The sequence below is a fragment of the Mastigoproctus giganteus genome, chromosome 3, assembly GCF_048544385.1.
Source record: "Mastigoproctus giganteus isolate SK-2022 chromosome 3, ASM4854438v1, whole genome shotgun sequence".
NCBI classification, from domain to species: domain Eukaryota; kingdom Metazoa; phylum Arthropoda; class Arachnida; order Uropygi; family Thelyphonidae; genus Mastigoproctus; species Mastigoproctus giganteus.
In genome coordinates, this window is record NC_143577.1 from 102,787,261 (window position 1) to 102,814,414 (window position 27,154).

The window sequence follows — 27,154 nt, forward strand, 5'->3', positions numbered from 1 at the left end:
ATCTTCAAAAATTGTATTTTTTGAGAGCACTTCAGTTTCAAGTTATTGCCCATCAAACAAGTTTGTTTTGCAGATTCTTTTCGTTAAGCATGTTATAAAGCGGTTTTTCCCCAGATGTGATTTGCCCCTTGAGTATCAAACATTAAGAATTACAGCAAGTAAGGTCATCACATAGTTTGAGAGTATGTTGCAACTATATGCTTTTATTTCTTTGTTTGCCATGATGTGAACATGGCTGTCTTTTACATCACTATGTGCTGGTTATTGTAACTTTCTAAGCTGTATTTTTTTTTTTTTTTTTTTTCAGAAAAACACAACGATAGGAAAACGTTTCATCGTTCTAATTTTATGTTGCTTATGATCTGGGGAAGTTTTACGATGTAGACGAACAATGTGTGAATATGAAAAAGTAGGTGCCCAAAGAGACCTTAAATGTATACTTCAGTTTTCAATAAATTAAGGTTTTTTGTAAATTATATCACTGGCTGTTTCTTTATTTTAAGAATAAGAACTTTAAACTGTAATTGCTAAAGAGTTTAATGCTTGCGAAAAGTAACATAACTACGGTAGTTATTTCATTCTTAAAACATTTACTTTGGAAATTCTCATTTAAAGTAGTTTTCAGAAAAAACATTTTATATTTGTTTGGAAAAAAATACTCATCAGTAAACTTTAAAATGAACTGAAATCAATGCAAAAAACATACTTATTGATACTAATCAGGATGACATCTAAGCTCAAATCATCCGTGATCATGAAATCTGTGTTGGACTGATCCACAGCGATAAAGGCTGCCATATAACGCTACCCAGAGTTAGGTCAGACAATACCATGAATTTTATTCTTGGGCATAATTTTTTTTTTACCAACTTGGATTGGATTTATTTTTCCAGTTTCAAATACGATCAGCAGATGGATAGTAGATATAATTACTTTGATTAGCATGAGATCATGGACTCTTCTTATTACGATGAACTTGTAAGCAATTCTGAAGAGGGTGAACTAACTGTAAAAAACAATGTTGGTTCTGTCATGTCCGACTTGAACCATTCTGGAGTAAAACAATTCACGGTATGCAGTGCTGAGTTTTAGTAGTGACATACGTGTCCAGGCTTGTTTGGTGATTTGTTAAATGTATGATTGAGAGCTTCAACTCAGTTAGAATCAAAAGGGCTGATTAGCACAACTCTTCGTGTGTCGCCTTTATGACTTTGAATCGGTGATAATGTGCGTGGAAATCTAAAACCTACATACATCTTTATAAAAAAAGTCAGTGTCTCAAGTTAAAAGTAAAAGATGAAATGATCGTCCCCTTCTTCGAAATCTTACGACCGACTGAAATATTTATCGCTAAAATTCAATTTAAAATCGTTGGCTGCGACATGATGGAAACTTCTCGAAAATATATACCTCTCTATTGAGATCAGCATTTCATCAGGAAATCAGTTACTGTTACTCAATTCCTGAGGAAATGGGTTTCCTAAGGAAATCAGTCACTACAAGTTCAAATATAGATTGCTTTCCCTTAAACAAACTGAAAAGAACAAATAAACGTGTTGTGCTTCATTAACTGTAAGCATCTCTTGTGACCATGTGGATTCGTATTCTGTAAGCCGACCTGGTCTTTATTCGTTGATCGCTAAACGAATCGTTTTCTTTGTGAATTGGTTATAAATTAGTGATCGAATTGTGTGAACTGAATATACAAATTTACTGTTACAAATCACCAAGACAGCAATACGTGATAAGTTGATAAGTCGTGGCAATGAAAAGCATTAGTTTATTCAACTAATATTAGAGGAAAAATGTATTTTTCCGTATATAGACTAGCTTTTGAGTCTATCAGTAAGCGTATTCATGTCTGGAAAATAAAAACGCTTGATCTTCATGCCTCACAACAGGAAATGCCCCTGAGTGCTGTGTTCGGGACTACCGAATGGAAATTAGTCAACGGCTAGATCGACGTGTACACGCATGTTTTCGCTTGTGATATTCAAATGAACACTGGGAATTAACAATAAAAGAAATTGTGTCATGTCGGCTGAACATGTAAAGGTGTAAATGCCAATTCTCCTGTCAGTTTGAATTTGCATTCTGCTATTAATGGGAACGCAATTAACTCTTCGAGTGATTTATTTTGCTTATGAGTTAGTTGTGCTGCTACAAAAATTCTAAAGCTTACATACTGCAGTCCATGAGAACTCCACGGTTTAACGGTCGAAACTGGAAACTCCAAGGCGACTCTAATATGACTCAGTGGCAGCGGTAAGCACCAATGCGTACAGGAATGTTTTTGCGTTCCTTTGTGATATTTAGATGAATAGCGAAAATTAACAATAAAAGAAATTGTGTTCTGCTGGTTGAACTTGTAAATGTTTGCGCTTCTATTGAGTTGAGTGGAAAAATATGTTTCTTTTGGGAAAACAATATGTAGCCTTGTGTTGGAGTCGACATGGAGATGAGCGTATTTCCAGTGAGAAAAGTGAAAAATCTCCTTGTGTGTGATTCGCGACGCAACTGCTCAATTCTGCTTTCACATTGGAGCAGTCCTGGAAAGTTTTTGATTGTGCAATTCCTAAACCAAAAACTCTAGTGACAATACATTTATTAAGTTGTTAAATAGTTAAATTTGTAAGTCTTATCAGCGCCTATATTTAATAAGAGTAAGATTAAGTAGATTTTAGGAAAACATTTGAAAAAATGACACACACACACAAACAGAGAAATTCTTCGTTTGAGTTTAAGTCATCCCTCATAACGTCGGGAAATGTTGGCGCTGATAATATTTACAAATTTAACTATTTAACAACTTAATAAATGTATTGTCACTAGAGTTTTTGGTTTTTTGTAAATGTACCTTAATTAGGAAGGTGTATCCAAGAATGCACCTTCTAATTAAGACCCAGAATACCCTCCCACATAATTAACTTTCAAAAATAGTCATAGGCCTGCACAAACTTTCCATTCCAGAATTCAATGCTCCCGTTCCAAAAATAAGTTTCCCAGAATCCATATGCGTAATTAAGTATAAAATCTCAAATAACTAACTTTCAAAATATTCACAATAATTCCAAGTTTCACGTCACAACTGATATTTTCAGCTGGCTTCCAACAGATTGAGCCAAAAGAAGAAATCTTGGTAAGTTTAACAGTGACAAAAATTATAACTTTAGTGATGCAAATGATCTTCCTTTGCATCATTTAATTTGTGTCATTCCAAGATCTGTCCCCTTTGATGTTCGTTGGGGGAACGGACCTCGGAGCAGAGGACCGACCCTCAAAATTCAAAGCGCAAACCTAATTATACATGCACAAACTTTTTTGACGTCACAAGCTGCTATCTTCAACTACCACCTTTACTCTCAGTCTCTGATAACACCCCATAGCCCAGAGGAAATGCACTGACATGCCACTGATGCTGCATAAGCTTGCTTTCTTGCATCAACTGCCTCTACCCATTAGCATTAGCATTAGTAGAGGCATTTGATGCAAGAAAGCAAGCTTATGCAGCATCAGCCAAAAAAAAAAAAAAAAAACCCACTTCCACTTCACCCCTCTGTTCGTTCAAAATACCTGTCCAGCTGAGCCTTAAACTTCTTTAGGCTATCAACCTCCACCACAAGGGATGGAAGTCTGTTCCACCAACCAACCACCCGCTGGCTAAAGGCAAATTTCCGCACGTCTATCCTACATCTGTCTTTCCTCAATTTGAATTTATGCCCTCTCAGGTGATTTTTCTGAGCTAGAGAAAGAATCCCATCAGCATTGAGCATGCTTAAACCATTCAAGGCTTTATACACCTCTATCAGATCACCTCGCTGGTGCCTAGTCTCCAGACACTGTAATTTGCAAAACTTAAGCCTTTCTTCGTAAGAGCACCCCTTTGTTCCATTCACTAATCTTGTTGCCCTTCTCTGTACTCGTTCCAGCAGCTCTACATCCTTCTTGAAATGAGGCCTCCAGACCTGTATACAGTACTCTAGGTGTGGCCTGACCATTGCCTTATACAATGGAATAATCACCTCCTTATCACTGCTGGAAAAATTCCTGTATAAAATTGACAATACTCCATGAGCTACTCTTGCAGCCCGTCTGCACTGCTCAGAGAACTTCATATCTGCCTGCACAACCACCCCCAAGTCCCTTTCATTCTCTACCACTGTCAGTGTAGTACCACAGAGTTGATACGTTGCTCTGGGGTTGCTGTTTCCCAGACAGACACGGGATCAAATCCACCTCAAGAAAATAAAATCAAATAAGAAAATACCATGAACACCATCTAGGAACAATAAACACCAACAACAGAAATAAATTTTTTCACCCCCCCCCCCATACAATACAGACAGCCACCATTAAGGGCTGTTCAGATTACCGTTCAATACTACTCTTAAAGTTTGCATACTTACTTAAATAACTGTGGCTGGGGATCTTGCCATTGGAAATACTCAGCTTCTCTTTTGAGACCAATCCATAAAAGAAAATGCATACCTACAACAAATTAAAAATCATTATGCATATTTTATTGAAACATGTGAATGACTTTACATCGATATAAGACTTATTTAAAAATATATTTGTAACAATGAAAGAAAAGAAATTTGGAGCAAATGTACTTTAACCGGGTTTATTTTTCTCTGATTTTTATTTTTATTTTTCTTTGTGTCGGTGTAGTTTCTTGTTAAGTGCGAGGAGGTTCTGCTTCTTTGTGTCTAAGTATTCTCCTTTTCTCTGATTTTTAGTCTCACGTTTGCTGTGGATTTTGCCTCTCTCGAGGATGTTCTTCACTTTTCCAATAAATTCCTTCCTTCTTTCTTCCTTCTGATATCTTCTTAGATATCAGAACACTTGTTATAACAGAACAATGAATCTGTTGTCAAGTTTGTCGCTGACATCTTGCTGGAGTTTTTTCAAGGGTGCAGGAGTTCAAATTCTTTCGTGATAATAGTCCGTCTCTGATCTGCTATTCACTGTTCGGTGACCTGAACAGTCAGGAATCTCTCCAGCCACTTTAGTGTAGCTTGGTCCTGTACATTGTCATGTTTTTCTAGCTTCGCTACTTCGTAGTATGTTTGCATGATGAACGTATTCATTCCATTGCTCCACTTCACTACTCTGGCAGAAACCAGATATTATAATTTTTTATGGCTTTTACAGAGATTCTGTACTTCTTCACAAAGTACCATGGTGCAGATGTGGGAAATCACCGGTAGTGCCTTCCACAAAACACTATGCCACTATGCTCCACTTCATGTGTTGCCTTTTTCTTTTTTGCTGGGTTGTCACTGGCACAGTTGCAAAGGAAGCACTTCCAGTAAGTTGGGCTGGATGGTCTAGCCCTCCCCTTGTGGTAAACATACTTGGGACAGCACCACTTCCTCCACTGTATTCCTTGGGAGACTGTTTCCGAATTTTCGAACAGACCCCTGTACCTAAGGCCCAAACGCGAGTGACTTTATCCTACACTACACTCAATTCTGTATGTTCAATATTTCGCCTTTTCATCTTTATCCAACGACGGAGGTGGACTTGTTTGGCTTTGGGGTGTGCATTCTGTAGTGGGTAGTAGTGACTGGATGTGACACCAGATGGCGTCATCCTTTGCCTAAGTCAGCGGTTCCCAAACTGGGGTCCGTACACCAGTTCCAGGGGATTCGCGAAACGACCCTCCAGAACTGGTCAAATTATTCGTTGTATGTATAGCAAATTGATGATTAATAAAGTTATTATATATTTATATAAAAACAAGTAAAAACAAGAATAAAGTTGAGTTGTTTTAAACATAAAACATTGAATTTTCTTTTCAGAAAACCCAGTGTTCATACATATATGCAGATACACACACACACACACACACACACACACACACACACACACACACACACACACACACACACACACACACACACACAAAATTGTGTATATAGGGGTCCGCGAAAGTTTTTTTCAATTTTGAAGGGGATCTGTAGATCTCATTAGTTTGGGAACCACTGCCCTAAGCCATCACTTCGAACTTTCGGGATGTAATTCCGATAAAACGACATTTCCGATTTTTTTTTTTTTTTTTCTTTTTCCATGTCGGAAATCGAACTCGGGTCCAGCACATTAGTGATCCAGCGTCGTAACCATTGGGATTATCGCGCCTCATTATTATTATTAATATTCGCTACTGCAGCACAAGGAAGCCTAAGGCTTCCTTGTGCCATATCGCCAATATATGCTAATATTCCTTTGTGATAAAAATCTAAGAATAATTTTTACCCAATGAAATTTTAAAAAAAAAACAAAAAAAAAAAAACATTTAAAATCAAGTTTATTAAACAGAAGAACCGTATATGTAATGGTAGGCCGCCGTAGCCTAATGGTCAGGCGCGCTGGTGCATAAGTACACGTGCCTTGAGTGACCGGGGTTCAAGCCCGTGACTACTGAATACGGTGCTGTTTCTTGTATTCTGTCTATTTGTGAACTCCTCTGACCGTTTGGTCGTCCCGGAGTATAAACAGAAAATTTATTATTTATTTAATGGAAGCATCAAACTAGTAAAATCGTAAATTTGAAATAATCATCATTATTATCAATTAATAATAATGAAATAACCATCTTAATAAAAAATAAAGCAATTTTTTTAGCAATTGCTATTTATAAAAAGCGGTTAGAATTTTAAGCAATATAAACAATATGAAATACCTTTTCCTTTCTGCATATAATTCTGTAGAGCACTGGTATTCCAGCCAGGACTAAATAATGATGGCAAATAAGCAAAATTTGTCTTGCATCTAGCCTGGGCCTTTTCCCAGGAATCGTCTTCAAATTCATAGAGGCAGACAACATTATGATGCTCATCTTGAATTTTTTCAAATCCACTAAGACATATAACTGAAAAAAAAAAAAAAACTGAATTAAATATAACGACTATCATTATATTGCACTGAATGATAGATGAGAGTTGTGCTTTCATTTTGTGTTAATGTTCTTTACATCTAAAATGAATATTTTCACAAAAATTAAAGGAGCAGCATCACGGAACTGTAATGCCCCTTAATTTTAATGTTGATTATTTATTCGTTATTTCCTGAATAATTTAATGAGGTCCCTATGAAAAAATGTTGCTTTTCCTCATAGGTTTTCTGAAGGTTTTAGTGTTAGGCAACTATGTCGATCAGGCCGCCGTAGCCTAGTGGTCAGGCGCGCGGGTGCATAAGTACACGTGCCTTGAATGACCGGGGTTCAAGCCCGTGAATACGGTGCTGTTTCTAGTATTCTGTCTATCTTGTGAACTCCTCTGACCGTTTGGTCGTCCCGGAGTATAAACAGAAAATTTATTTATTTATGTAGGTAGGTACACTTTTTTTGATGAACTGGTATTTTTGTGCTGAGCCTGTCGATATCGTCGTGTCCGTAATTATTCCGACTGGATGATTAACCTGTAGCTGGATTGCTTCTGCGGCAAGGTGGCATCCTCGACATGTGTCATTTGTCACTCCGGGGGCCCTTAGCGATGAATTTCCCGTAGTTCCTGGTGTCTGCGCGAGTAGCACAGTGGTATTGTTATCGTCACTATCCTCCCCACATCAGGTGGGGAGGACGGTGACGATACCACCAAGGCCCGGGTTCGAATCCTGTCGATGACGCGAGGAACTTTAATGGGCTTTTTTCACTCCGTGGATGAGTTATTCGGTCTCAGGCGTAAATAGCAAGAGTTTTTCCCCCAGAAACGTCCAGCAAAACAGGCAAATCGACCAGAGAACACATGCAATTTACAGACACAAATACGCTTATGTATTAAATTACGAGTAACTCTAATATAATAATTGATTTTTTTTTTTTTTTTTCGTAGTTCCTGGTGTTGATTACCAGGTTTGGACAGTGGCGAGCATGAATCCTTCAGTCTCAGAGAAGAGCTTTCGGTTCGTGAGCTATGCTTTGGAGACCATCTTAAATATGCAGTCATGATGGAGGTCGTTGTAGTGTCTTCTTCGCCTATACTTCTCTCTTCATTTCTTCTGTCTGTGTGAGTGGGGACTTCTTGTTAAGGTTGAGTTGTGTGTGCCGTTTGTCAGTTTTTCTTATAGTTTAGTAGATTGGTGCTGTGTTTTCCTGGAAATAATCTCAGGTTCATAAACAACTTCTCTTGTTCAATGAGGTCAGTCAATCTCCTTCATCCTTCTTTCCGGGCTATAGTCAGTCTCTCAATGGCCGACTTCGAAAGGTATTGGCGGCTCTTGGTCATCATCTTGGGGGTCGATCTCGTAATCTACTCCAGCTCAGTATTGCTCCAGTCTATGATCCCAAAGGAATCATGAACATCTATGACGGCAGAAGTGTTTATGACTCTGATCACATTCCCTCCATTCGGCTTTGATTTTAGCAGGCTTCTCAGTCTCTGATGCTATTTCTCAGTAAGGAGGACCTTGATATCCTTGTGTTCTAACTAGTGGGACTGCATCATTCTCAGATATTTGAAGATCTCCCACTCTGTCATGGCTTCAATCTCTTCACTGGTCTTCAACTGGTAGTTTTGGCTCAGATGTCCTTGATGTAATCCATGGGTCTTGCCTTTTCTAGGTCACACTCCAAACTTGTTTTGATCAGGAGTGTCTGTTGGAGTTGATTTTCAGTTGTGGCATAGAGTTCAATGTCATTCACGTACATCAGGTGAGAGAGTGTAGGGGTTCTTTCTCCCTTCTTTTAGGGTATATCCGTACTTCTGATTATTCATCATGATGGAGAGTGGGTGCTACACAAACCGATACTGGACTCAAGGCATCTTCTGAGAAGATGCCCTGAGTCCAGTATCGGGTTGTGTAGATGAGGATCGGGATGGTAGTGGTGTTCTCGACCTTGCTGGTGATTCTCCATTTTGCCATGGTTGCTTCTGGTAAGTGTGCCAGGGTTATGGTTGACTTTGTGGATCTTAGGTATCTCTTTCAGCCAGCTGTGAGGTCATACAGTTGAAGGCCTTGCAATAATAGATGTTGGCAATAATAGATTCAAGTTACAGTGCTTTTTTGTAGGCTTGCTCCGTAACTGCAGCGTCAATTGTCAATTTCTCTTTGCATCGTTTCCTCATCTGCCTACATCCCTTCTGTTTAGGACCGGTGAAATACGGTAAGCCTGACAAGCAGGGCATAGGGGCGCCAACTTCTGTGGCGCCAAAATTCAAAATTTTTATTATAATAATATTTAATAAAAGTATCCGAAGGGCGCAAAATATATTTCTGCCTAGGGGTGCCAAAAACCCTGACCCTGCGCCTGCTTCTGTAGCTCGGCCATGATGTTCTGGCTCTCCAAGTGGTGTGATATCTTTTTAGTTGGAATCTTGTACATTGTCGGGAGATGAATTACCGGCCTGTATTTCACCGGGTTTGTGTTGTTTTTGTCCTTAATTAATCTTTATTGTACTTAAAGATACCATACAATATACCCATCACAGCATGCTGCCAGGAGTCTCACATGGATATAAATTTACAAAATAGTGATATTGAGTAACACAATATATAATGCTAATAACAAAATAGCAATAAAAAATCAATAAAATAAAAATTCATGATCAGATACCATGTGAGCCAGTTCTCCATACATCTAGATAAGAGGATACATGGTTCACAGATAGAGTGACACCGACGGAGTTTTCCACTATAGACTACTGGGCAGAGAACAGATCACATACTTACATTAGGATCCTTCTCCTGTACTGCTTGTCACACGAACTGGCGAATTGGTTCAGACCCACATCCAGTGGCTTATCCTTGTTAACACTTAGTCTTCAGATTCCATGAGTTAGGGACCCTGTAATTGTGTCACTGTGCCTTATCATCTGGGCGAACTACATGTGCCTGCATGTACAGCTGAACCTCTTGTAACAGTAGTTGTGGTGTTATCTTATCCTGGGGTTCGCCAATTATGGGACTTCCTGATCGACTGTTGTGCTTCTCCCTACCGAATCTTCCATTCTGTTATCTTGTCATCTTTTGTATCTGCTTGGTTGTCTTCCCGTTCTAAGTCTATTCAGGGTGCAAAGCCGTTATGGCCAACTTTGCTTCTCCCCAGATTATCCCAGAACTCATTGAGTGCCCTCTGTTGAGATGATCCATTGCCCTCTGTTTCCTGTTGTACAATGTTCCTGTAGGAGAATCTCTGGTTTCCTGTAAATATCCTGTTGTCTGATTTCCTCTGAATATTCTCCTTTGCAGAGTATTCAGAATATTCCTCTGAATACTCTGCAAAGGAGGTTGTATTTGAGGGTGTCCAGGTATTATTCGATTCTCTGTTTAGTTTTGTGATTGCTGTGAATGTCTTTCTTGAGGATAGTCTTCACTTTCTTGATTCTGGTTCTTATTTCTGTTAGGACTGAATTCCGTTGGGACTGAATCAGTTGGCTTATCCTCACTCTAAGTCCTTCTTCTTGTGCTGTGGCCTCCTTTCTCAGGCTGTACATTCCTTCTCTTTGCATTTTGTTCTCTGTAGGTCTCTGATTTCTCTTCCATTCATCCTGGTGGCTGCTACAGCGGCACAATAAATGGCTGAGCGGATGGTATCGTTACTTCGTTGTTGTTGAGGTAATCCGGTATTATTCGCCGATTCAGGTGGTCTGTGACTTACCACAGAATTATGTTGAGTCTCTGCTCGGTATGATGTGCGTCTTTGTGGTGTCCAAGCCTTTGAATTCTGCTAGGGCTTTCTTCTACTCTTCTTCTAGTCTGGATACTGGACTTCGTCTATTCTATTTCGGCTGCTCTGGATTATAAATCTTGAACTTGCTGTTCCTCTTCTATTGGTTCGGTATTGTACCCATATCCTTTGGTCTATCAGACTCTACACAATGATGGTCTGTCTCTGGTGTGCTATTCGTTGTTCTGTGACCTGAACATACGGCAACGGTTCCAAATACTTGGTACGTAGTTTTGTCCTGTGCATTGTTGATAACGAGAACGAGATTAGCTCGGTGCGGGCGAAGTTTTTACGGCTCCAGCAAATAGAGAAGTTTTTCTTAAATTTTTATCATTTTATTGACTAAATTAGCATATTAATTTATTTTCTAGAAGTAGCTTTATATTACCAGTTACAATACTTAGTTTATTTTGAACATAGATAGAGATTTTGTCGGTTATGACTTAGTATCGGTAAAACTTGTACCGTTCGAAACTTGCCGCCAGCGTGTAAAATCGATACGGAATAGCATTACGTATATCTCGAAATTGATAGCGTAAGGCATAATGTAAAACTAGATAGCGTAATACGTAGGACTGCATTAGGAATCTGTTAGTTTAGCATTGGCAATTAATCAATTAAATTTATTAATCCTTTTAATTTTTATTGTTAACTAAATCGTATTTAAATGGAAATCATGCCCCGGACTAGAGCAGCAAAGCAATTTGCGCAGAGTAGCGAAAGTGCTATGGTTTCGAGGGAGAACCGTTGGGGACGCATCACAGTTTAAAAAAATGAGCAAAATGCGACATGTTTGAGGATCTCTCTCTCGAACAGGACATGATCTAGCCATGAAGAATGTTTTTGTGTGTGTGTGAGGTGCTGAGAATGTGAATAAATTTGGCGCCAACTCAGCGTTCTGATAGGCGTCTATAAGAGCTTGAAGAGTCGGGTGGATGCCTTTGAAGGAATTAAAATGGTGTGCCCATTACGCCCACTTAAGGGAGTGGCTGTTAGGTAGCGAGTTATATAGTTGCGTGTTAATTTGTACTCTTAAATTTAACTGAAATAATTTAGTTTTAACGCTGTTTAGTGATATGCTATAGCTCTGAGTGATTACTCAAGGTCATCCTTACCCGCTGAGAACATTTTCAACGTTGGATCCGAAGATGCAGTTAAGTACTTTTTGACTTATTTTTCGGATAGCAATTTGTACTGTAGTTCGTAATGGCGGACTCCATTCATTGTATTCTGAGTTAGACTTACTAGCCAGCCAGACGACACGTGTATTTTGCCTATCTCTTTGCCGTTGCCTACCTGTCAATGTAAGCCTTTTAGACGCGACCAAGCGCCTCCAGCTATACACCTGCTTGCACTCAGTCCTTCCGAAATAATCCGCATCCCTAGGGAACTTCTGCGACCCCTCTGTTGACTGATAATCATTGTCTCCGTTCTTAGCCACGCTGAAATATACAACCAAATAATGTCAAGTGCAAACAAGCGTATACGTGGTTACAGCAAGACTGGTATCTGTCACCTATGTAGATCGGAAAAAAAACTCAATTCAAACTCGCATATCAAATGCACCGGGTGCAATAACCTTATTTGCCGTTCCTGCAGCAAGATTGCACATATAAATAAACTGCCAGCAAAATCCCGGAGTTCTTTTTTAGGGGAATGTTCTACGTGCCTTCTACGCCTTCTACGTGCTGCAAATCCCCCCAAAAGTCGGTCACATCTCTTGAATTGCCAGAAATAGACACCTGCCAGACCTCCAGGACACTCCCAACTAAGGATCTGCCTCACGGGAACTTAGGGGAAAGTAATGACAATGAAATACTGCGTGGGATGCCGTACAACAACAACAACAACATTGCGGACGGAAGTACACTAAAGGACCAGACGCCGATAAAATCAGGGAGGTTTCACGAGATCATGAAAGTAGGCAGCGAGCATAATACGCCTTCCTCCTCAAAACCAATTCACGATAAAAATTATATCACCCAGATAAAACCACCGGTAAATAACATCTCCGATATTAATGACAACCACGAAGTAACCTCCATTAATCCAGTTACTTCACGACCACAAGTATTAAATAACGGCAGTAGAAGGCGACACGTCAGTGACAGCCACGTACATATGAACCAGCTTGGTAAACAAAGCCAAGCTGAAGCTGGCACTAAGCAAGAAGAGTACACAGTTCAGATAAATTATGAGCTGAAGGAGGGCCAGGAAGGCTGTGCTTCACAACAGCCAAAGGAAGACACCAGACCACTGGACATCCCTCTAAACCCGACTCTGCCCGAGGGTACTGTACTAGAGAAGTCGCTCGTCCTCAGAACTGCGTTGGAAGACCTATTGAAGGACCAGTGTAGTAGAGTCTCAGCTAGCCTCAGGGGACAGATTGTCACCTTATGGACCAAGCTGGAGACAATCCTAAACAAGGAACACGTGGAGCATGAAAAGATGAAAGCGAAGATGGAGGCCTACTTAGAAGAGAGAGAAAAACAAATGCCACAGCGTTCTCTCTCTTATTCAGACGCGCTGAGGACTACAATAACAACTACTGCAACTGATACAGCGGGGACAGAGCAGAATAAGAGAAAAACGCTGCTACCAACGCCAAATTTGGTCATCCTAAGACCAAGAAACCTGGAAGAAATAAAAACTAGTGATGAAATCAAAACCAAAATAATAACAAACCTAAAAGAAGACTTAAAGCAGACAAGAGTAAAGGGAATTAGGAAAATGAGAAATGTGGGTATAGTCATAGAGACAGAGACCAAAGAAGAAGCACAGGAATTAATGGAAAACCCAAAAATTGCAATCCTTGGGCGCGGAGCCACCCAAAAGTAGGGGCCCATCTATAGTTATTTATGATGTAAACAAAGATATTACCGCATCAGAACTGACAGAGGAAATATATCAAAGAAATTTCCAGGGGATATATCCGGAAGGGAAATCGCAACAATTAATAACTCCTAAATACGCCATCAAATCAAGGGATGGTTTCAGCAATAACTGGATAGTAGAACTAGTGCTGGAAGCCTGGCAAGTAATAAGAAATCAATCAAGGATCTACATAGACTGGGGATCCTGTCGCTTCAGAGAGCATGTGGCTGTTCCCAAATGTTACAAATGCTGCAAGTTCGGCCACACCTCCCACACTTGCGCACAGGACGTCAAGACATGTGGTCACTGCTCGGAAAAGGGGCATGACTACAACGCTTGCCCAAACAAGAACCAAGACCCTGTATGCGCAAACTGTAAGTCGCAGAAACTAGACCATAATCACTCCATCAGAGACCCGAAATGCCTGATCTATCTGAAAGCCAAGGAAGAATTAACTATGGGGACACGAATTAAAAACTTTAATTCCACAATGATAAAGATCTTCCAGACAAATGCACAACGGGCCAGAGCGGTGGCCGACCAGGTCAGAGTAAAAGCAGAGGAGGAAAATGCAGACGTTATACTACTCCAGGAGCCATATGTACATAAAAAGCTGGTCAGGGGCTATCCACTGCACTTCAAAATTATTCAGACAGATGAGGATACCCTGTGGGCGGCCATATTGATCAGAAATCAGAACATCACGGCCACCAGGATCACGCAGTTCTGCACGACCTGGGCCGCATGCGCACAACTTATCACAGCCCTGGGCGCCTTCTACGTGGTGGCGCTATACTGCCGACCAGGAGAAGAAATAACCTTCGCAATAAACTACCTACAACGACTTTTGGATACACTGCCTAACCAAAAAATTATCATCGGCGCGGATGTCAATTGTCGTTCGCCAGCATGGCATAGTACTACACCAGACAGAAGAGATACCAGAAACGGCCAACTTCTGGAGGACTTCCTCATGGGCTCCCAATTTACTGTTCTAAACTAGCCACATCATCTGTCAACCTATTGTAATACCCTGTGGGAGGCCACGATCGACATCTCTCTGGCAACAAGAAATCTTGCTGGGTTCGTGACTGATTGGAGGGTCGAAGATTCGTGGACCACTTCGGACCACCGGGTCATAACCTACAAGATAACAAGAGTCCTAACAAGAACACCACTAGCCAAGCAGATGACAAACAGATACGCTATCACCAGTGCCAACTGGGAGCTCTTCAGAAACCTACTGAATGGAGCGGTGGAACACAATCCAGGAAGTTTAGACCCGCAAGCCGACCCCGACGTACTGCAAGATAAGACAACTAAAATAATCACAGATACAAGCAACGAAGCTATCAAAAAGAATAACCCGAAACCTGGAGCCAACCCTTGGTGGACTCCGGAAATCAGTGCCCTCCGCAGAGATAATACGGTTACTTGATTGTGCTACGAGGTCTTCTAAGTCCACACAGAAGGCTAGTTCCACCAGAAAGCTGTGCTGTCTCTACTTCTGGGAGGTCTGGATTCGGTGGAGTCATGTCAGGGTAGTGATTAGGTCAAAGGTTTCTGGAGGATCATGTAGATATGTGTTTTTTTTTAAGGACGGCTCGTAGAACTTCAGTTCAAATCCGCTTTATATCTCTGTGAAGAACAGTACCACTGTAAAACGGCCAAATATGAGAATTAGTGCAGGCTTGTGTTGTGTTGTTGTGATGTTCTGGCCGCTTGGCTTTCCAGAAGCATCAGTCACCTGGAGAGACGGCTTTGGGTATCCGTCCAAACCATGAGAAAGTGGGCTAGGTTCAGCAGATAACTCTATCATTTATTAGACTTTCTGGTAGCGCTAAAGCAGTGGGTGAATTGAAAGCAGCAATCAACAGGACGGCCGCTTCCAGGCACTCGTCCTAAGTGACAGATAGGTAGGCCTCCCCTAATATCTGCTTGCCCTCCTCCCTGAGGAACGAGTTTCTCAGGGAGGAAACAGAACTATCTAAAGACGGAGGGGGAAGGGGGAAGAGAGGAGGGAGACTTCCCTAGGCCAGGACACATTAGGAGAGAAGAAAGCTCTGGCGGGGCGAACCCTGGGGTAGCCTAGGCATCCTAAGAGAGCCCCCCCCAAAAAAAAACTTTTTATTGGAAAGGAGATAATGGGAAGATAAAAGGAGTACAGAAAAAAAAGGGGGAGGAGTAGTTAAGGCACCCGCCTGATTTGAAAGGGGAGACAGTAAGGGGATCCCTGGTACAACATGCCCATCCTGGTCCAGAGGGTGGGAGTTGAAAGCGGGTGAGCCACCAGGCGAAAGGGGCCATCCAGGGTGGGGGAAGGAGAATCAACCACCCCAGGTAGGAATAAAAGGACATAGGGAAAGAGATCCTTATGGTAGAGCGTGCTTTTTGCAGTTCTCTCCCACACTGGTCTGGGGGTTACCCTAATGGCCAGTGTCAGTATCCCACACCATGCCAGCTAGAAAAAGCTACAGCATGATGTCAGCAAGGATAACCATGAGGCCCTTGAGGGCCTGCATAGCCATCAGTCTGTCCGGTGAAGAGGCTAAGATAGAACATGCAATTAATAATAATTTTCATTCGATCAACGTCCACACAATTTTAATTTTTGTTTTTTCTTATATTTTCTATTTTATATTTTTTTCTTATATTTAAAATTTTTAAAAATTTTTCTTACACCTTAGGTTTCGTAATTTTTTTCTTTACATGTTTTTTTTTTTTTTTTTTTGGTTAATTCATCCATCATCTCTTTTGCACCAGGAGGTTGGGGTATATATGAGAGAATAACTAATTAAAGTAATTGGTGAAAATAATAGACATTCACACATTTATGTGAATGTCTTAATATAATGGGGTAAAGTTCCTTTTTATGCCATATATTATTATTTGTGTTCTTTCATTCCTTCATTTGATTAGTCAATCTCAGTCAGTCATTCTCTCATACTCTTTTTTTTTTTTTTTTTTTTTTTTTTCAATCATGCATTTCAACATTCATTCAGTAATGCACACAGTCATTTATTCATCCACACATTCATTTGTTCACTCACTCAACTCTTTTGCACCAGGAGGTTGGGGTAATATAAGAGAATGCTTCCCTTTTAGAATCTGCAGTTGATAACATCATCAGTTGGACTTACTTATGGAATTAGCAACTTTTGTGAGAATTTGCTCATTTCTGCTCTTTTTAAGAATACTTCATCCAAATCTAATTTTATAAGAATCTTTTTTTATTGATTTTTTCATTGGTTGCCAGCATGAAAGGATCCAAATGATTCTAGGATACAGGGCTTCTCGGGCAGTTCTGATGAACTGCAGAGTAGAAAAACTTCCACAAGCAACTAGTTCGATATTCTTTGTACTTTCTTTTTTCACTCGAAGACCTTTTTTTTTTGTTTGTTTGTTTGTTATTTGGAGCATTAGCAACTAAGGCCATATTGCTCCGGGATATGCGGTGGTCATTCCCTGACCTCTCCACATCCTCCGTATTCGGTGGTGACGGGCTCGAACCCCGGTCTAATCAAGAAGCGTGTGCTACGCACTGCTGCTCCTTCCCACCTGGCTACGGAGGCGCCTACTCGAAGACCATTTCTCATGATTTGTATGCAACACCTTTCCTCCACTAGGGCGACTTGTCAAAGAAAAAATACTGCCATGGACTTTTCGACGTGACATACGTGATAAGTCTGACATACATTCTCGTGAACTTGAAGATCTGGTTCCAGTTGGCAACCCAAGGACCTTTAGAATCTCTAAATACATCAACTCATATATTACTCTTTTTTTTTTTTTTTTTTTTCCAATCATGCATTTCAACATTCATTCAGTAATGCACACGGTAATTTATTCATCCACACATTCATTTGTTCACTCACTCAACTCAGTTTCAGCCATTCTCATTCAGACATATTCAGTCATTCACATTTCCCACAACATTTAGTCTTCCACATTCACCACAACTACTCAGGCTGCCACATTTACCCCGCTAGTCACTCGCTTTCACCAGAACATTCAGTGATCACCACAGCATTCACATGTGATCCCCACAGCATTCACAATCCTTCGGTCTCGGGGAATTCACAGCATTCCCTGAGACCGAAGGATTCGTGTTCGCCATCCAAGATTGGGTAATCAACACTAGGAACTACAGAAAATATATCGCCAAGGAACCAGAAGTGGAAGATGACACGAGCATGTCGACGATGCCACCTGGCGCCAAAAACAATCTGGCATCACCACGGGAACAGAGTGATCACTCAGACGGAATACACTCACAGGTACGTCGAGTTCACCAGGAAAATACATCAAAAGAGCTACAGAAAAAATAACAGTTGATCAAAGACAGTGTGCCGTATTACAAACATGAAACTCAGGGGGCACTAGAAACCCCAACTCACAAACTATACTGGGACCGTGCCATAATAACGAACAAGACGGTCCGCACAACAGACTAATCATAGCCATCATTGACAAGAAGGAAACCTGATGGCATAGCGGTAGCCAACAATGGCAACTTCCAGAAAACCTACGAGGAAAAGATCAGGAAATACACAGATCAAAGACAGGAAGTTAGATAAATGTGGCATAAGGAACAAGTAATGACCAATCAGATCACCATGTCAACCACAGACAAGGTACCAAAGAGCCTCCCCATAAGAACCTAGCTGCAATACGCCTCCCAGACAACACTTATATGGAACTCCAGAAACCCGCAATTCTGAACACCTGTAGGATAGCAAGAGAGCTCCTTGACCATCAGTAACCATACAAAACCAATCATCCCATGTACTTGGTAGGGATAATGGAAAAAATGCCAGAAAGGAGAGGAAAAAAAAATATAATAATAATAATAATATACTGTTTAAATTTCACATTTATTGCCAAAAATATTCCCCTTGTAGTGTTAATTTAAGGCACATAAAGTGTTGGACACTTTTAGACCTCCTCATGACATCGACTCTGCAAGAAAAACGTTTATTCGTTAACCTACATTAAATTAATTTATAAATGCAAAATTGCTTCATTTCTTTTGTTTTTTATATAACCGTATACAGTAACGGATTATTGTAGTTAGCAAAACTAATTGGTGGAACGGGTCAATAGTGGAGGTGAGGAGGTAAATATTGATTTTACCTTGACAAATGCAAAGTACTGCATATGGGTAGAAGTAACCCCCAGAGAAACGTACCAACTGTATGGTACTACACTTAAGGTGGTAGAAAATGAAAAACACCTGGGAGTAATTGTGCAGGCAGATATGAAGTTTTCTGAGCAATGCAGACAGGCTGCCAGGGCAGGTCATGGGGTTATGTCAATCATATATAGGAATTTTGCTAGCAGGGAAAAGGAGGTGATTATCCCTCTGTATAAGGCAATGGTCAGGCCACGCCTTGAGTACTGCGTACAGGTCTGAAGGTCTCATTTTAGGAAGGATGTAGATTTACTTGAGCGTTTACAGAGAAGGGCAACAAGATTGGTGAAGGGAATGAAGGGATCCTCTTACCAAGAGAGGCTTAAGTTCTGCAAATTGCAGTGGCTGGAGACTAGGCACCTGCGCGGTGATCTGATTGAGGTATATAAGGCTTTGAATGGGTTGAGCACGCTGAATTCTGATGGGATCCTTCCACTTGTTCAGATTACGAACCTAAGGGGGCATAAATTCAAATTAAGAAAAGACAGATGTAGAATAGACGTGCGGAAATTTGCCTTTAGCCAGCGGGTGGTTAATTGCTGTAACAAACTTCCATCTGTCGTGGAAGTTGATAGGTTGAATAAATTTAAGGAGGAACTGGGCAGGCATTGGGAGGGAATGGTGTGATTTTTTTTTTTTTTTTTTGGCTGATGCTGCATAAGCTCATACACTTGCCTTCTTGCATCACATGTCACTACTACTATTTCGTAGCTTAGAAACAGCAACTCACATAGGTTCAACGTGCGGTTTATGAGACACCGCAATTACTGCTACCAGTAACACTAGTCAACAAAAAATATATTTTTTTTCATACCTCCGAAATGAAAATTATGTGATTCTGGAGGAAATAAACGAGGTGATTCCGAAAATCACCATAAAAAATCTCTGTCACGTTTACATCAAAAGATGTACCAAAGTTTGATGTTAAAATAAAGGGATATATATACGCATAATTAAAGTTTGTAATACAAGTGTAAAAATATATTATGCATTCTCTATAACTCATTTAACTTCGGAAAAACAAAATATCATAAATAATTGCGAAATAGTTATATTTCAATAACATATAATCAGCATATCTGTAATTGTCCTTAAAAATGTTTGCTACTAAGGAATTGTCTCTTGTATTCCTGCTTACTCTCCCTCACAAGGAACCAGAAGAACCCCAGCATTACAGGATTCCAGCGATCTTGGTACCGCTTTTCTATCGCGGAAATATCTGGATGAACTGTTCCCTTGTTCATCACTCACATCTCCCAGATTTTCGGGGGAAAATTCGAGATGGGAATAGAGAAAATGAATTTTCAACGATATTCGACAGCCCATGTTTTTGTAGCACTCGAGTAAATTAGACACCAACATTTCATAGTTTTCTTCTTTCCTATTACCCAAAAACCATGTACTACCGCCTTAAATTATCGCCAAGCTGCCAATTCAACCTCCTTTAACTGGGTTTTAAACACATCGTCTTTCAGGAGTTTCCTAACTTTGGGATCCTACGAAAGTTCCTTCCTTAAGTTTGGCATATGTCAAATTAGGAAACACACTTCTCAAGTATGCAAATTCGTTACCTTCCTTATCTTTCCCTTCACGAAATTTTTCATCAGTCCATGTTTGATGTGCAGGGGTGGAAGAAGAACTTTGTTTGATTGCACTAAAGGAATATATTTTACATTGCATTGTCCTGGTATGAACTCGTCCCACTTGTCCTAAACATTATGTTGCACAACATAATGTTCTTCTGTCATACGGCTGTCCCACAAACAAAAAACAACAATATTTTGTGAACCCCCCTGCAAACAAATAACTTTAAGATCACTGCATATGTTCTAACCACACTCCTGGTATTTTATAGCATGTGGAACCTTAGACATACTTTCATGATTACTTTAAGCCAAACTGAATGAAACACAGGAACTGATGGAAATTCGTTGCCATTATGAAGCAAAACGGCTTTTAAACTTACTTTTGAGGCATCTATGAATAAAAGCCCTTCATCTGACTTATGCACAACACCTAGTTCTTTCAGAAGTCCAATAATGTTTTTGCAAAAACACATACTGTCCTCAGTAACAAAATATTTCGAAAACGTTTCCTACCGCAACGGTTGCGGGCCGCACCCCTACCTTCGAGGGGCTGTTTATGTTTGAAGGATAGATTTACAACCCTGAGAACATGACACGATCAGTTAATACTTGGAAAACCTTGGCACAGCCTACAAAAATCTTCACCAAAAACGCTGTGTGCTCTCTTCAAATTGTAAATTGTTGCGTCGGAATTTGAACCTAAGAACCATAGGTATAAGTCTTATTACGATTACCACAAGGAAATCGAGACCAGAATCGATTGCTAAAATTAAGAGAATTAGTTTATATCTGTTAAAATAAATCATTATGTCATACATTACTGGCTAGATTATGCGAAAGTGGCATATTCTGGTAAAACCTAACTCCCTTCAAATTGTAAATTGTTGCGTCGGAATTTGAACCTAAGAACCATAGGTATAAGTCTTATTACGATTACCACAAGGAAATCGAGACCAGAATCGATTGCTAAAATTAAGAGAATTAGTTTATATCTGTTAAAATAAATCATTATGTCATACATTACTGGCTAGATTATGCGAAAGTGGCATATTCTGGTAAAACCTAACTCTATATTTAATAACTGTGGCATGATGTGAAACTATTATTATTGCGATTTTCGAAATCTACGCATAAAAGTTGATTAAAAACAGCATTTATGTTCTTGGAGGTAAAAATCGCGTTGGCTAGTATTGGCTGACCCTCGAGAAGCAGTAATTCCTTTTATAACTGAATAAGTCAACAGTGCAAAGAGAAAAAACAGATCGTTAGTAGCTCATGTTTCTGTTTCATGCAGTACTGTAGTTTTCATTATTTTTTTACAAATTTGTAGCCCTGATGAAATGGAGACAAAGCAGTGTACGTTTTCGTAGACTGTTACCTTCAAATTCAAAGTGTTAAAGTATGCCAAGAACATGGAAACCGGGCAGCAAAAAGACATTTCGGTGGTTCTGCTCTAACCGGGTAAATGACATCTTTATTGTGAAATTGTTTCGAATATATGCAATAAAATTTTATTTCCAAAATTCCCCTAAAATCTTGGTACATCTTATCGTTTGGAAAATATGGTAATTTCATATTTTACAATATCAGACTTATTATAGTTCAGTAATCAAGCACACTGATTATAGTACCATAATTAAACTGATTATGGTACAGTGAAAAAAATGTTAATTATAAAATTAACTCAGAAAATCTAAATAAACTATTATAAAAAAAATGCTTACCTTCATCATGAATTGGCGACGATATTGCCAGCATAATTGAGGTAAAAAGAATCATCCACCTTGTACGGACTTTCATTGTCACGTACTGTCCTGTTTGAAGAAATTAATCATGATAAATTATTATTAAATTAAAATACTAGTAGGGGGCTTCGCCCCCCTGCTCGCTGTGCTCGCTTCTTTTGATAAAATAAAATAAAATACTTACAGAAGCTTTCGACACTGTGTGTGTGTGTGTCTTCCTCAACTATGAATACATAAATACGTTACGATATCTATATAATATCGTGAAGATACACCATAGACAACTCTTAAGAAAAACTATGATCGTAGTGTGAACGGCATCATTTCACCTGTATCTCATATTGTGCTCATTCTTCACAAAGAGTTACCAGGTATTGCACTACCCCGAAGAAGTAACGCTTTACTAATAGAAAAGACTATTGTTATTTATTCTCGGTGGATGCCACCACCTAAACGGACCGTTTCAAAGCAAGTTGGCTTTTCATCGGTGGGTGCCTTTCACACTACGATCGTAGTTTTATTAAAGAGTTGTCTATGGTGTATCTATACCGATATTATAAAACTACGATCGTAGTGTGAAAGGCACCCACCGATGAAAAGCCAACTTGCTTTGAAACGGTCCGTTTAGGTGGTGGCATCCACCGAGAATAAATTTAAATAAACTAAATGCAACAAGGCATAACATTTTAAGATTCTATGCCTTGTTGCATTTAGTTTATTTAAATAAATGCGTTATATATGAAAATCAAGAATGGTACTGCGTGGTCATGTTAGATAAACACAGCACACATTATTATTATTATTGTTGCTCTTATATTATTTCTCCCTGATTGGGGGATTTTACTCCGTAACGGGTGCTGCTACCAAGTACACAGGGTGGTTGTAATATCTGGTGTTACTGTTGGTCGACGAAATCTATCCTACAGATGTTCAGGATTGCGACTTTCTGGAGTTCCTTGAAGGTGTTCTCTGGGAGACCTATTGCTGCTAGGCTGCTATGTAGAGTCTTTGGCACCATACCGGTGGTTGACACGATGATCGGGATGGTCGATACTTCTTGCATATACCATATCTCCTTGACCTCATGTCTCAGGTTCGTGTACTTCCTAATTTTTTCCTCATGGGTTTTCTGGTCATTGCTAGTGTTGGGCACCGCTATATCAATCAGGTAGGTAGCCTTTTCCATCTTGTCCACAAGGGTTATGTTCAGTCTGTTCTGCGGGATGGTCCAATCCGTTATTATGGTGCAGTCCCAGTAAAGCTTGTGGATACGGGTCTCTAGTACTGCCTGAGGGTTCGTATTTGTAGTATGGTACACTTTCTTTGGTCAACTGGTATTTCCTTGCTAGCTTCTGATGGCTACCTGGTCGTGTCTACCTGGCTAACGTGTCTATGAGTGTACTCAGTCTGGGTGATCACCTTGCACCCCGCAGTGATGTCTTGGATCGTTTCTGAGGCCAAGTGGCATCGCCGACATGTGTCATCTGACATTCTGGGCTCCTTTGCGATGTATTTTCTATAGTTTATGGTGTTGATTACCTGGTCTTGGATGGCCAGCATGAATCCTTCAGTCTCAGGGAAGAGCGTCCCGCTTGTGAGACATGCATTGAAAGCAATGTTATCGATGTGATCTTGATGCAGGTCATTGTAGTGTCTGCCATGGAGTGTCCTCTTTGCCCATCTTTCTGACTTCGTTTCTTGTGCCGTCCGGGTGGAAGGGGGTTCCTCGCTTAGGTTGAGTGGAGCATACCACTTATCTATCTTCCTTATGGCCTAGTGGAGTGGTGCTGTGTTGTTCTGGAAGTAATCCTTCAAGTTAACTATCGCTGTTATCTGTTGCTCTATCAGGTCTTAGTCTCTCCACTGCTGACTTCGGGTTGTGTTGGTGGCTCTTGATCATCATTGTCCTTGTCTTTCGCATGCTGTCTTCTAGCTCGGCGTTAGTCTAATCTATGACCCCGAAGGTGTATGTTAGTACTGGAGCTGCATAGGTGTTTAGGGCTTTAACTCTGTTCCCTTCTCCAATTTTGCTTTCAGCAGCCTTCTGAGTCTCTGATGATTTCGGTCAGGCACTTCTTGATTTCAAGTGCTCTAACTGCTGAGCCTCCAACATCTCTAGGTTTTTGTCTCCTTCTGTCATAGCTTCGATCTCTTTACCAGTCAGCAGCTTGTAGTTTCGGTAAACTGATTTTCCCTGGTGCAGTGTGCGCGTCTTGCATTTGTCTAGACCAAATTCCATCCTGATGTCCTTGCTGAATTCTTCGGTGATCCGGAGTAGTTGCTGGAGTTGCTTCTCGGTTTCCATGTAGAGCTTGATGTCATCCATGTACATCAGGTGGGTGAGGGTGTACAGGTTTTTTCTTCCTTCTCTGATAGCAGGTTGAGTGCTAGACAGAACCACAGTGGGCTCAGAACATCTCCCTGAAAGATTCCTCTTCTAATGGGGATTGGCCTGGTTGTGATGTTCTCGACTTTAATGGTGGTACTCCATTTCGCCATTGTTGCTCCTAGAAAGTTTGTCACTATCGGATTGACCTTGTAGATCTTCAGGGTTCTATTAACCAGCTATGAGGTATGGAGTCGAACGCCTTGCGGTAATCGATGTAGGCCGTGTATAGGTTGTGGTGCTTCTTGTAGGCTTCTCCATAACTGCAGCATCTATCGTTAATTGCCCCTTGCATCCTTTGCTCCTCCGCTTGCATCCTTTCTGCTGTTCGGCCATTATGTTCTGACTCTCTAAGTGGTCTGATATCTTCTTGGTTATGCACTTGGTCAGGAGCTTGTACATCGTTGGGAGGCCGGTGATTGGCTTGTATTTCGCCGGCTTCAGATATGTGACTCCTTCAGTGAGAAACTTCGGGATTGTCTCCGGGTGCCTTATCATTCAAGTGAACTGCTCTGCTAGGTGCTTGTGTGTGCAGGTAAGCTTCTTGTACCAGTAGTTGTGGATGTTATCAATTCTTGGGGTTCGTCAGTTGTGGGTGTTCCTGATCGACTGTTTTACTTGTTCTTCTCGAATCTCACACTCTCTTATCTCTTGTATGTCCTTGGTTTTCTTACATTCTACTTTTATCCAGTGTGTGCTGCTGTTATGTCTTAATTCACTGCTGCAGATATTTCCCCAGAACTCCTCGATCATCTTCTTCTCGGGTGGTCCATTTCCTGCTTTCTCATCTCCACCCAGTTTCCTGTATAAGGCTGTTTGGTCCTCATCGAAGATTCGGTTATTTACCTCTGGGAGCTCTCTTTGTATCGGTGTAGTCTCTTGCTGAGTGAAAGGAGATTCTGCTTCAGTGTGTCCAAGTAGTCTCCAATTCTCTGATTTCTGGTCTCATGTTTGCTGTGGATGCTGTCTCTCTTGAGGATGCTCTTCATCTTTCCAATCAATTTCTTACTTCTATTACCCTGTTGGTACTGGGTCAACTGACCTATCTTGACTTTTAATTCTTCTATCTTCTGCTGAAGTCTACTTTCCCAAGCTGGAGGTTCCTTCTGTTTTCGGTTCTTCTGCTGCTGGTCTTTCGTTTCTTTTCAATTAATCCTAGTAGCTGCTATGGCAGCAGAGTACACGGCTGTGTGGATAGCCTCCAGCGTTGCACCATTATTGTCAAGGTAATGTGCATTATTTGCCTCTTGAGGTGGTCTGTTACTCTCCACAGGATTTTATTTGGCCTCTGCTTAGGTATCACGTGGGTTGTTGTGGGGCCCTTCCTTCGAATTCTGTTAGGGCCTTCTTCCACTCGTCTTCTATTCTGGATATGATGATTTCGCCTCTCTCCCACTTCAGCTACTCTGGGTTGTATTTCTTCTTGCTCTTCCTCCTCTGGTTCCAACATTCAAAAATGTTATTTTTCTTGCTTTTCTGTTAATTAAGTAATAAAAATTACTAAGTTAACATAAATAAAAGAATCATCGAAAAATAAAATTGTCTCACGTGAAAAGTGCGGCCCCCAAAAAAGTGAGGCCCGGGGCGCAACGCCCCCTCCGCCCTCTCCTAGGTACACCACTGCTGTGTAGTGATTCCTAATAACGGGTTTCAGGCACTCCTCCAAGAGAGCAGTGTAGGTTTCTACATTCACCGTTCCGTTAATAAACTTAATTCGTCCTACCCATTTGCTTGTCATGCATCCCCAGACCATCTGACCAGCGGGGAACTTCACATTCGGTGTTATGCAGTCAGGATTGTATGTCTCCGATTTTCGTCTTCTGACATATCGCTTCCCATCCAAGCCATGCAGGTTGAGCTTCCCTTCTGGTAGCATAGTGGTCACGTTATTTTTAGCTTCTGTATTATCGTGTCAGAACTATGGATTTATTTCGTGTTAAAAGTGGAGTTTGTTACCAAATGGATAATTACAACTTGAGGATTCTGTTGGTGAGCATTTTTTTGTTATTAGAGTTCTCTTTCGAGTTTCTTCCATTTTCTTCTCACCGCTATGGTCACCCGGCTTAAGCGCCATAGCCGAAGCTTTACGGAGGTGGCCACTCCTTTGCCTGACCACCACAGTCTCTATCCTCGCTAATTTGACTGGGGCTGTTTCCCCCCTTCAGTGAACTTGGACGGGCGTCGCATCGGAGCTACCAGTTTCACCGTTTTGTGCCTCCGATGTTTACTTCCTTCTTACACTTACCCAGTGCTAGCAGTGCTTGTTTCAATAGCACGCATGCGTCGCAAATTTTCACCATTTGCATAAAGATCTGTAAAGCACATCCATTTTCCGCCCAGATCTACCAGACTGCAAAAATCTGACCTGAAGAGTCTGTTCTCCTGGACTCCGCAAAGACTGAAGAGGTTTCAAGTTAAACTCTTCTTTTGTCTGTGTCATCACTTTTATATATTAAATTTTCACTACACATATATTTCTGATTTCAGTTAACATAGATGATAAACAACCTTCTGCAGCTGATATCTTTTCTCTGTTGCCATCTTTTGGTGAGATCTCAACACCTCTGACCCCTCAAGTGCCATTGACTCAATCACCAGAACCAACTATTGCCTCTCAGGAAAGCTCATGTTCAAACGTTGCTATTGATTCTCTTTCACAATCAACTCTTGACGAAGAACGTCAGATGGATCTGTCTTCGAGTA

At 40.6% G+C, this 27,154-nt stretch overlaps 1 protein-coding gene across 1 annotated transcript in view; it reads right to left on the bottom strand.

Moving 5' to 3' along the window:
* Positions 1-27,154, bottom strand: part of LOC150088194 (uncharacterized) — a 147,251-nt gene that overhangs the window by 94,643 nt on the left and 25,454 nt on the right. The window contains exons 2-4 of the mRNA XM_090370067.1: positions 22,045-22,134; positions 6,686-6,874; positions 4,407-4,488 (exon numbers count right to left, since the gene is read on the bottom strand). Of these exons, the coding sequence (XP_090226193.1) occupies positions 4,407-4,488; positions 6,686-6,874; positions 22,045-22,120 (347 nt within the window). The 5' untranslated portion in view covers positions 22,121-22,134. The remainder of the gene's footprint in view (positions 1-4,406; positions 4,489-6,685; positions 6,875-22,044; positions 22,135-27,154) is intronic.